At 50.0% G+C, this 12,363-nt stretch overlaps 1 protein-coding gene across 1 annotated transcript; it reads right to left on the reverse strand.

The window, feature by feature from the left end:
- Positions 1–335: 335 nt before the first annotated feature.
- On the reverse strand, positions 336–1,765 carry lpar5b (lysophosphatidic acid receptor 5b). The gene has a single exon (XM_062561485.1). The coding sequence runs from the start codon at positions 1,666–1,668 to the stop codon at positions 802–804; it is 867 nt and encodes a 288-aa protein (XP_062417469.1). The 5' UTR covers positions 1,669–1,765; the 3' UTR covers positions 336–801.
- Positions 1,766–12,363: the final 10,598 nt, after the last annotated feature.

The raw sequence follows: 12,363 nt of genomic DNA on the forward strand, positions 1-12,363 counted from the left end.
AACGATGTGCTCGGTTGAAGTGGAGTGTTTCTTTTAAACGGAAAACGAAATTTGGATATGCAATGTATAAAATAGAGATTCTTTCTGGATTCATTTCCCATGACCCCCCCCCCCCATTTGGTAAGACTTGATGCGCTGGTTTCCAAAAGGAGGCAGTGACCAAAAAATAAAATAAACAGCTAAAGATGAAGATTAAAAAAGGCCGATAGAAAGTTGGCTTTCATTAAAATGTGTCAATATGAATTGTACATGTTAATTAAAATCATTTTATTGAAACTTATCATTTTAACTGTTTGAATTAATACCATTTGATTGATTGATAATATCGACTTTCATATTAATTCCATTTCCTGCTTGCAATAAATATTTCAAAAATATTTTTTATTTTTATACTAAAACACTAGAAAAGGTCATACAGCAATTTTGCAAAAACATCTTTCTTAAATTTACAGTTAAACTAATTAAACTTGAGACTTTTTTCCAACCTGTTTCAGAATGAGTGCACGGCTGGTATCCACTAAACCCGTCTCATTCATGCTGTTTGTTTCCCATCGTCTGTGACTCTGCATGCTTCGAGGAGGCTGGACTGTGCACGAGGACGCAGGGTGAGGTTTGTGCACGAAACGCTCAAAGAAAGAGATGCAAGATTAGCGTACAGGGTTTGAGGGTTCTTTCTGTTGATAACAGACCAAGTCACGATCAATAAAAAGAGATATTATCCAAACATTCAGAATTGTATCCCAAAAATAAACTTTAACAGTGATTTCCCAGTCTTCTTTTAATTTTTCATTTTTTTACCAACTACCCTCTTGTGGTACACGCGTCCATCTCCTCTTTTCTCTTCCAGAAGCCGTCGAAGGAGAAGTAGTACAACAGAGGGTCCAGGCAGCAGTTCACGCTGGCGAGACAGACCAGCGACTTGTGGAATTTATTCCAGCTTTCTTCGCCAAAGAAAACCTCCATTGACACGGGCAAGAAAAACACGGCGAACATCGCCAAGTTCATGGCGAAGATCAGCATGACGTTCACCTTGTTCTTGATCCTGGCTTGGCTCCTCGACCGCGTGCGCAGCGTCAGAGACACCAGAGCGGTGGACGCGACGTTGACCGCCAGCATGGTGAGCACCAGCGCGGGCTGAAAGTACGTGATGGCCGACATTCTCGGAGGCCGTTCGCGGAAGTCAAAGCAGGCGGACTCGTTGAGCTTGATGAGGAACGCCGAGAACTCCAGCCCCTCTTCCACGTTCACCGCCACCACGAAGAGCCAAACCAACGCGGCGGCCCTGCAGGCGTTGGACGCGGTCCGCAGGTGGCGGAACCTCAGAGGGTAGACCACCGCCAGCAGCCGGTCCACGCTGATGAAGGTGATGAAGATGGAGCTGGAGCGGATGTTGTTGCGGAAGAGCATGGTGATCCAGACGCACGCCATGTTGCCCAGGGACCACACCCCCGTGGCGTAGAAGTAGACCCTCGTGCACAAGGTGGCGACGAGCATCAGGTCCGAGATGGCCAGGTTCACCATGAAGATGACGCAGGGGGACTGGAGGCTGTGGCGCCGCACCAGGATCCACAGCGAGGCGGCGTTGGACGGCAGACCCAGCGCCACCACGGAGCCGAACAGCAGCGCGTACTTCGGGTCGTCGCCGCTCTCCAGAGTGGCGTTCGGCATGCTCTTTGTCGCTCGCCGCTGAGGAGCCACGGCAGTGAAGGCGAGAGCGAGAGAGCGACTGAGACTTGAGACTGCACTAGTCCCGCCTCCTCTCCAATCACATCTGGCCGATCGGTGTGAAGCAACGCTGCTGCCTTACTGCCAACAGGAAGCACCTTTAAAAGTAGCGGGGCGCTCGAGTGAAACGGAGGTAGCGTGGGCCGCGGAAAAGGCGCTTTCTCAAAACCACAGCCCTGTGTGACACCGCGGTTTCGTGAGGTTTAATAACTCTTTGAGAAAAAAAATGCTTCCTGTGGAAAACCCACCGGAGATGGCAATCGTGCAAATAAAGCACATTCTGCAGCGTGTCTTCTAATTACGGGGAAAAGTCCCATCATGTGACCCATGTTCGGATGAGCGACAACACGCGTGAGGCTTATTGTGTCTCTCTCTGCATTCTATCAGCTCGCCGATCCACGCGGTGTTAACGAATACAGATGGAAACCTCAAGTGATAACGATGTCTGTAGGATAAAAGCAGTGCGTCCTGCCAGCCCAGGTCATCCGAGGGATTCGATCAGAAGCGACAAAGGAACGCAATCGGCTCGCGGACAAACTGTGAGGAGGCGGAATTCCCTTTCGGAGGATCTGAGGGTTATGAGGAGCGCCTGCGTGCATCCCATCAGCATCCATCAGCGGCGGCTCTGTGAGGCCGCTGACCTTCGCCTGCACCGAGAGAGCGTGGGCGGAGGGGCGCCACTCCGCCGTCGAGCGTGGGCGGAGTGGCGCCACTCCGCCCACGCTCGACGGCCGAGTGGCGCCCCAGCAACAAAGTGACAGCCAGTGTAACTAGTTAAACTTTTGGTTCATTATCCTGTAAACAGGCTGCAAATAATTGACTCAAATGGAGATTTTTAAGACGTCCTGTTTCTAAACACACCTGTCATTTCCTCACAGCTGTGTATAAGCCTTCCCCACATGTACCACTTCTGCTATTTGTCGGGCCGCGTGAGGCCGCGTGGTTCTTGCCGGTTCGGCCTCTTGACTTCTGCTTTCCTGCCACTTTTCTATCAACCTCGCAGCCGCAGACTTCACACAAGTTTGCGAGAGAGATAGAGTGACGCGAATGCAGGCATCCTGTTCTGGCAGCTTATCTTAACCACATTAGTATTAAGAGATATTGAAGAACGAAGAAAAAAAAAACCACGTTCACATAGTGAAAAAGTCCCATTTCTGCACCTGTTGTGCAGACTCTGTAGGGACGCAGCACCTAGTAACCGCAACTACCAACGCAGTCAAGAACGGAAGGTCACTGATGTTCATTTGGATTCGGGGTCTCCTACACTAACGCTCACCCGGACGGTGTGTTGCACAAAAGAGGGCGACGACTTTGCCTTTTTCAGGTGCAGGGTGGTTGAGGCTCAGGAGTCCCGGGAGAAGAGCCCTTCCCTTGAGAAGGAGAAACCCTGCGGGTCGCAGCGTCCACGCCCACCTCTTTGGGAGCTTAGCTTAGCTTAGCTTAGCTTAGCATAGAGAGAGAGAGAGCGAAGCTAGCCTAGCTGTGTTTGGTAACAAAACCCACCTGACAAAAGAAATGTGCTTTAATGTGTTTGATTCATTTAACTTTAGGAGTTCTGGCACATTTTGTAGATGGTTTCCATGTTTCCATTTTTTATTGCAACGGCATCTTTCTGCTGATGTGACAGTTAAATCGTCGCTGTAATGCAAACCGCAAAACACGTTAACGACAAGTTGTTTGCACTGCAAAACAGAAACGGCAAAGCAGAAATAACATCTGTCTCCCCCCCCCCCCCCCCCCCCGAACGTCACACCTCTCAACTGATCACTCACTCAACGATTTACCACCTACTCCTTTCCCTCCACCCGCTCAGCCACAACATTTTGAAAGATTCAAATCGAAATGGCTGCTGCAGCGGCAGCAATTATGGGATTTTCTTTTTTTTCCTGACTTGCACAATTAACTAGAAAGGTGTTGGAAGTGGCTGCCTCATCAACGCGTTCACAGCACAAATGGATTTCTCTGCCAAATGAAAGGAGGCTTCTTTTTTCACCGGGCCCTAATATTTAAGAAACTCAAGTGTTTCCCAAGACAGCATTTCTTTGTTATTAGCGTTTCATTGCTTCGAGGTGCCAGGCGTAAACAGGAAGATGGACAGGCACAGAAAATGTGTGAGAAAGGCCAGCCAGTCTTTGGGAAATATATATAAATAAAGATTTTGCTCCATTCAAGGCCGTTGCTTTAAGTAAAAATAGAACATATAGAATAATGACCTCATAACAGGAGAAAAGGTGAATGATGACTCACACGAATCCGCTCACAACACAACCGCAAGCCGACAACACTGTATTTATTCATTCATTCATTCATTCATGCAGCCTACAGCGAGGAACGCCGTGAAGCCGAAGCCAACGATTGACCGGCGGGGCGAGGTGGGAACCTGGTGAGTTTCCTGTGATGTCATGCTTTGAAAGGCCTGACCAGGCACCAGTGATCTGTAAATGCAAACTGTGCTCAGAGGAGCGTCCCAGCAGCCTTCAGTTTGGGGCCTTTTGGTTTTTGCAGCCCACAACTTGATTTCTGTGGTCGAGTCTCACCAGATGTTCGCGTAACACGACTTTCCTTCAGAGGCAGAGAACGGAACCCGTGGTGATGTTACCCCCCCCCCGGAGGTGATAAACATGTGATGTGGGGCTGTTCAGTTTGTCTTCAGTTTGTTAAAAGTCCTTTAAGGAACCGGGTTGAAGCTGAAGGGCTGAACCCCCCCCCCCGACTGATGGCACCATACGTTTGTGATCCCAAATGTGTATTTGTGTAAATTGGGTTTGACCCGAGGGGAAAGCGGTTTTAAAGCTGAGCCGGAATGGATGCGGCAAAGTGTGTGTGCCCCCCCCCCCCCCCCCCCCCCCTCCCCCTCCCCCCCACTAACACAGGGTTATTAGCCCGGCTGGAGGTTGTATTTTTTTATTTTTCATTTTATTCCTTTTTTTCTTTTCTTAAATGAAATCACAGGGCCCCCTTTTAGGGCCGCAGCGTGGACAAAGTGGCATTCTCTTCGCCCCCAGCCGCCCCCCCCCACCCTACCCCACCCCGCCCCCCGCCCGAGGGGAGGCCGGGGCAGACGGCCACTGCTGCGCTCACTTCATTAAAATTTCAATTTCTAGCGCTGGCAGGAGTCGCAACGAGCCGCGCTCCCGTGTCCCGCGGAGCAAACGCTCCAGTGTGTGTGTGTGTGTGTGTGTGTGTGCGTGCGCGCGCGCCCCTCCATCAGTATGCGGCCGGTCCTTCGGAAGTGACTGAGCGGTGACCCCGTGCGGCTGCTGCATTTGTGCCTTCGTGCAGCGAGTGTTTGAGGCTCGGATCGTTGGGGGGAAAATGACCAAATGAAATGTGTTTCTTTTCCTTTTATTCCCGTCCCCCCCCCTCAGTCGGGTAAATGCCAGCGTTGTGAACACAGCGAGTCGATACCGAGGCTTCTTCCCCGACTGTCTCTCTCTCGCTCTGTCTGTCTCTCTTGGCCCGGGTCGAGGCAATTAACCCGCCTCACGCGTTTAATTTGAGGCCAAAAAAAACCAAGCCCCCAAAAAACAGGTTAATCCGGCCCCCAGCCGAGAGAGGAAGTTTGAGACGACCCTTTCGAAAACGCCGCCGTCCAATTAGTGGCTGCCATCTTGAATCCCAGCGGGTTCTGAGCGTGACGAGGCACAGATTCCAGTTGGAGTATTTTGCAAACCTGCATTTCGTTGCGACGTTCTGTTATTTAGGACAACGGGGTTTTGATCGGAGAAAATTCGTGTACCGCGACCCACGTGCCCACGAGACGAGAAGAGGCGGTGTAACGTGCAGCGATGGCCGCATGACCTCATAGGTCACAGGATGTGAACGACCGCGACCTGGTTGACTGTGTGTGTGTGTGTGTGTGATACATTTACACTAGTTTCATTTAGAACTAGGTTCATCGTGTGTAACTTCTCCTCAGTGAGTCCTCATGACTCAAACGTCAATGATTCAGATGACGCTGAATTCTAACTAAGCCGGAAAAAAGAATGACCTGCTTCCCCCTTTTTTTTTAAATTTCCAGAATCAAATGTAGATCAAAAAACGGATCTTTAGAAATGGCTTAAATGTGGATCCCTCGCTGTGGTCCTCGGACCATCGTCATCATTTGTGACTTACTGAAAGACAAAAACAGATTGTGAAAAGCACAATAATAGGTGGTTAATTTATCTTCTTTGTGTTTTCGAACGCTGGAGGAGGCGGTCCGCCCACTTTCTGCTAACGAAATAAAATGATTTACTGTTCCTTCAGTCAAGCTCAGCCAATTGCACACATTCAGAGACATGTGGCGAGGACACGGGGGGAGAAAAATCACTTCATATTCAGAAATGTAATAAGCAGTCAGTAGTTCAGCCGGTGGGCAAATCCTTTTACTTTGGTCTGAAAATGTGAAGTCATTCGATTAACATGTTTGTTTTCCATCAGGAAGTTCATCTCTTTCGCGTGTGTGTGTGTGTGTGTGTGTGGACGCATCAGTGGGTTTCCAGGCGTCATGCAGCTTGTGTTTTCCACAGACGTTTACACGCAACAGGAATAATTCCCATATGTAACAGTTCCAGAGGCTACAAGTTATTCGTAAAACTGGAAAAATGTAAATCTAAGGTAACGAAAACAATTCCACGAGACCACCAATGAGCACCGAGATGGACAGGCGCTGGACGGCGTGACGGGGAACAGCGTGCCGCAAAACCTATGCACACTGGAGACTGTTTCAAAGAGGGGGATGGGGGGGGGGGGGGGGGGGGGGGGGAAGGGAGTCGATGGGTTGAGTCTGTACAAACAGAGAGGCGGCTGCTGCTGAGTGGAAGCCAGCGATCAGAGGGCAGAAATCACAGCGCACACGGAACGACAAACACCAGGAGCCGGGAGAAGGGCCGAGAGGGAGACGGGGGGGGGGGCGAAGCCATCCCGTTAATCTACTTGACGCGTTTGGTCCTCTCAGTCTCTCCGGGGGCGGTCCAATGCTCGTGCATTTGAGAATACGAGCATTGATTGAAATGAATGAAAACCACTGTTGATGGTGGCGGATCCCGGATCATTTAGCCCCCCCCCACCCCCCACCCCACTCCCCGATGACCTGCGCTGAGCCGAGCACAAAGGCCTCGGCCGTCATGACGCAGCTGGGGGGGCTCTTGAGGTTCCGTATCCTGGAAGCATGCAGGGAACCGACTGACTCGACTTTGAATAAACTCCCGGCACCCAGAACCCATTAGGAGACACACTTACATTGGTTTAAGGTGACTGACTACAGATGACACCCATTTATTTGAATAAAAACTGCTCACCCAGCACGTAATCCCCCCCCCCCCCCCCCCACCCCCCACATACCTAAACCCTGCAGCTATAGATTTACATTAGAATGTTGTCACGTACATGTACAACAGAGTTTACAGAGTCTCAGGGAAAAGCTTCATGGTTCAACAAGTCTATCGCGTCTAAAGCGTGTCAGGCTGCACATTCCAAGTGCTGCTGCTGCTGCTGCTTGGAGCTAAATGCCTCCGTTTCCATGGCAACAACGGTAACATTTTAGAAATCAGGCTTATAGTTATTGGCCCAATCACGACTTAGAACCTGGGCAATTTACAACAAAAAAATAAAAAATAATCCTGATCTTGGCAGACTCACAGAAGTATAAAGTGTAAAGCTTCATATCTGCATCCAATAACCAAAGATGAAATGTTATAAAACCATCACAGCCGACAAAAAGCAGGATGTTGGTGCTGAAGTCAAAGCAGGTCGCGGCGATAAAAAACCTCCATGTCTTTGTTGGGTTGGTGAGTGGATTCAAAGACCTATTTCAAAAATAGACACAATTGGCCAGGCTGCTTTTGGCTTTTTCTCCCCTTCACATCCTCCTCGCCAAGCTCATGCGCCGCCGCCGCCGCCGCCATCCGAGTCCGCCAACTCAAAAGCCCCGCCCACCTCCCTTTTCAACGTCGGGCCAGGAGAAGTAGATCACAGTCTGGTCATGCAATCTGCTGAGAGGAAGGCTCCGCTTTACGAGCCCTACCTCCACCCTCCAAGCGAGCTGCCTCACCCGCCCTCCCCCCCCCCCCCCTTCTCCACGCCGCCCGCCATCTTTTATCCCATCGCGTACGTGCGCCATCCCAGATGGGACGCCGACGGGAGTGACTGGCTGTCACGAGCGAACCTGAAACATGGAATATTCTGACAGGGTTAGAAGCAGTCAGTGAGCGTGATGGAGGGGGGTCGCGGGGGGGGGGGGGTTGCAGGAGATAGAAGCATGCATGATGTCTACACGCAGATGCCTCTATAAATAAACAAGCTCAGAGGGACCCTAACAAACAAAGACGAGTGCAAAGCTTTGCCTCCCTCCACTCAAACCACAGCGACGCAGCTTAAAATGCGGACTTCCAAATGGGCGGGCCGCTGGCGAGCAGAAGGCGAAGCGGCTCAACTGCGAGCTGCCGGGCCGGGCCGGGCCGGGCCGGCTCCCCAACCCACGAGATGTGGCTTCAAGCGTTTTGAGCTGAGGTCAGGGAAGAAGGAAACAGACAGATCGAGAGGCTCGGAAGTCACATGTGCAACATGCAACAAGGTAAATTAGGATTCCCCTCATTCATGGGATGCTAAATTAATATTGGAAATTAATAAGGCAGAATATTTCATTTAATGCAGGAGTCTGAAACTTTTTGACTCAGGAAATCAAACACGATCCAACTCCAATGACCTCCAAACTCGCATTTTCCACAGGTGAGAAGATCTGCGATTTCCATCAAGGTGAAACATCCATAAATCCATTTTTTAACATATTTAAAAAAAAAATGGTACTTCTTGTGACTTCAGGCTCGGTTCAATATCACCTGTTTTTTTTCTGGAGGCGGTTGGATCCGGAGCTGCCACCGCGGACTTCAGCGCAGATTTGTAAAAAAAAAAAAAAAAGGTCAAAGGAACAGAAGTCTGCAGGTTCAACACAAACAGAAGGAAAAGGAAAGAGCTTTGCTGGACACTAAATCAAATTCACAATAACAAACTGACAGGGGCAGAGGGGGAATGGATGCTATACACACAGTCTATAATAAATATATATATAGCGTTGTGGGTCGGTACAGAATAAAGTTTCAATTATGCTGCACAGAGGGGTCTTTTTTTAACGCTGCACGCACAAACGCGCTTTGTTTATTTAGGATTTAATTATGCAGCTCTGATGAGCAACGGTGGCGTGATTTCCAGAGGTGACAAGTACAAATACTTCGTTACTGTACTTGAGTAGAAATTTTGGGATTTCATTTCGGATTGTTTTCCGTCACCGTTCGAAAACGCACAAAAAAAACTATCCGGATAAATCGCGCCGCCGGGATTGCGTGGATTTGATTGTGGTTGGATGAGAAGTGTAAACATTTACCATCCAGACACCTTATTGGTTCATCACATGACGCAAATCAGAGTGACGCCGGGTGCGTAAAGTGGTGAAGGATCTTTTTCAGGAGGCAGATCGGTAGACATTTTTTTCCCTTTCAATACTTTTTTACTTTAAGTAGTTTTAAAACCAGTACTTTTATACTTTTACTTAAGTAAAAAGCTTGGGTTGATACTTCCACTTCTACAAAAGTATTTTTAGTATCTATACTTCTACTTGAGTAATGAATGTGAATACTTTTGACTCCGTACGGACCTTGGCCTCCTTCCGTTATTCGGACAGATTTCAAAGAGAAATCATGCAACACGGACCAATGAGCTTCTCTCATTCCTCCCTGTTGAAACCTGACGTTCTGTTTACATCATTTATTCCTCCCATCGTTGATTACCCCGTTTATTTCATTTAATACGACAATCATGCCTCATTGTTTCATAAAAGCCATTGTGGCGTTCGTCTGTTTGGTGGGAACAGCATTTGACGGCGTCAGATACGCAGTGAGAACATGTAAATGTGATCACTGAGCAGTGAAATGAATGCAGAAAGCGCCAGGACTCCTCCTCCTCCTCTCGTCCTAGTGAGAGGAGCCGCTTCCACATGTTTCACAGCAGCTGCGCCCAACGCGACGATCACGGCGACACATCTGGAACAACCGCCTTCCTCTGTGGATGCGTCGCGATGTGAGAGACATCTCACATTCACGGATCCCGTTTGGACACTCGAATGTCTCAAATGACATGTCTCAAACAACGTCAGAGGGATTACGATATTTCTGGTTGGTGGGTCAGAGTGGAAAATCATTTGAAATATTCAAAATGCAACCACGAATTCCAACGATTTCCCACCGCCGCTCCATGGTGAGGATGGTCAAGAGCAAAGCAGAAGAGGCCCGCGGGATCGGGTTCAAGTGAGTTGCCTACATTTGTTACGTGACTTGCGTAACAGCTGCTGTGTCACTCGTGAGCCGCTAAGCCGAGTTTACGCTTCTGCGTTTTCAGAGAAGACGCAAGAGCCTTGCGCAGCCCGCAAGGCTGTGATTGGTCCGCTAACTGCATCCTTTCCAGAGTCCCACATTTCCGGTTTCATAGCATAACGCCGCCATTGTTAAAAAGATTTTTTTACAAGAGAATGAATCAGTTTGAAGAGTTTTTGTCGGAAAGAAAACGCAATCATGAACACTGATACAACCCGTCGTTGGCGGACTATAAGGACGTGATGATGGCCTCCAATTCATGGAAGGAGATCTCCGCAAAAACGTCGATTCGCCGGTCGAGGGGTGAACAAAGTTGTGGAGAAAAATACGGGACAAATATGTCGATGAAAAGCAGCAAAAAGTCTCTAAATTAAATAAACAAACCAACGAGTTACACACACGCAAAGACGTCTCTCTCTAGGTAAAAAAAGACGTTACGCCCCCCTAGTGGTCTGGAGGTGAAATGCTCTGCAACAAGCGCAAACCTTTTAGAAGTCCGTCAACACGAGGCGCAGAAGCATGAACGAGCCTTTAGTTTAGACCCGGCTAAAACCCTTCTGGCACGCAACCGGTCCGGTAGCGCCACGGGCCTCGAGGTGTGGAAAATACCGCCGAATGGTCAAGTCCTCGATCAGATGTGGATTGTGGGCAAACAAAGGACTCAGTGTGGAACTCGTCACTCAGCCTCAGAACGACTTCACCCTCGCTGATGGACGTTTTCCGGAGGTTCCCTGCACGCTCTAAAGAACTTTTCCCGTCCTTCGTTGCTCACAGCAAACAGAACGCACAAGAGCGGTGTGCGTTTCGAGTCGTCCTTGAACAAGCCGCTGAGGATGTTTACCCTCTGTTATTACGACGGGGGGGGGGGGGGGGGGGGGGTGGGCAGGTGTGGAGTCGATTCTGCTGATGGATATGAAAGATATGAAAATGAAACCCGGGGTAAACAAATGTCTGCTGAGTTCCGAGCACAGAGGCCTGGATCGACGCGCCTTCATTTCCCCTCATTACTGTTTGAGAGCCAAAAGGATGGGATGACGCAGGTGATGAGGATGGATAAGCGTGGTGGGGGGAGCGAGAGGGGAGAAGGGGGGGGGGGGGCGTAGGAATCTAGAGAAGATTGAGACAAGACAAAACCAAAAAGAGCATTCAGGGGTTTTGCAGCTCATCAGGCGTCTCAGTGTGTGAGTGCCGGATTCCAGCTGTCAGCTTCTTCTTCTTCTTCTTCCTCCTCTTCCCCTTCCTCTCGTGTCGCTCCTCGCATCTCGGATCCCACGCTGCTGAGCAGAAGAGCCGCGTGCACCGAAACGGGATATTTCTGCCCGAAAGTCGACAGCGAGAGGCTTTTGAAAACCCGCGTTCCGCTGAACTCATCCGGCGATTTCACAGCGGGAGGAGCAGGATAACTGCTACGGCACTGGGGGGGGGGGGGGGGGGGGGGATTGTTCATTACGGTGCTGATGCTGAGGAGAATCACACCTGTGTGTGTGTGTGTGTGTGTGTGTGTGGGCCTCATTGGATCCGTATCTTCTGTCTCCCCTGCAGCATGTACACAGGGTAACGATCTTCCCATTCTGACGCTGGATTCAGCCCGAGCACCACCGTGCCTCGACCCCCCTCTACCCCCCACCCATACACACACACACACACACACACACATACAACACACACACACAATCAATCTGCCTCTACGGACAGAAGGGCCCAGTGTGATAAGCATTGATTGCGACGTTTGGCTCATATCACCGGTACCTCGTCGTTGATTCCAAAGGGGCCCGCGAAACCCCCGCCACGCCGCCCCGCCCACTGGCCCACGGCGGCCTCATCCACGGCGGTGCAGCAGCTACGCCTCCGTAAGACCCTCCGTGCCGCCTGGAACCATCGCGGTTCTTAAAATAGTGCCGGGGGGGGGTTTGAGAGGGAGGAAGAACGACTGCGGCGCGGCGGGTAAAGGAGGCTCCCATCAGGGCAGTGGAGGGAGAAATATTGGTCAGTGTGGCCCGGGAACCGTTTGTCCTCGTCAGGATCTTAAATAGAATCAGGATCAATTATTCATCGGGTCTATAACTGGCAATAAATGTTGGCCGAGACAGCGCAGGGGGGGAGAGACACCAAAGTTGGGGTTAGAAGCAGTTATAAAAGGGCCAAGTTTAAAAGTCCAAAAACAGCTGAACAAACAGTTGGAATTTACACGGATAAGCAACATTTTAAAGCCCCCTTTTGCTCGTTTGATGTGACACTTTAACTGCGTGACAATGCAGCTTTACATCGACACGGCAGAGGGCCCCAAAAA

Source organism: Pungitius pungitius, chromosome 3 (genome assembly GCF_949316345.1).
Source record: "Pungitius pungitius chromosome 3, fPunPun2.1, whole genome shotgun sequence".
Lineage (NCBI taxonomy): Eukaryota > Metazoa > Chordata > Actinopteri > Perciformes > Gasterosteidae > Pungitius > Pungitius pungitius.

Bases quoted from the DNA above. Each gene is read 5' to 3' on its own strand.
- lpar5b (XM_062561485.1), bottom strand. From the start codon at position 1,668: ATGCCGAACGCCACTCTGGAGAGCGGCGACGACCCGAAGTACGCGCTG.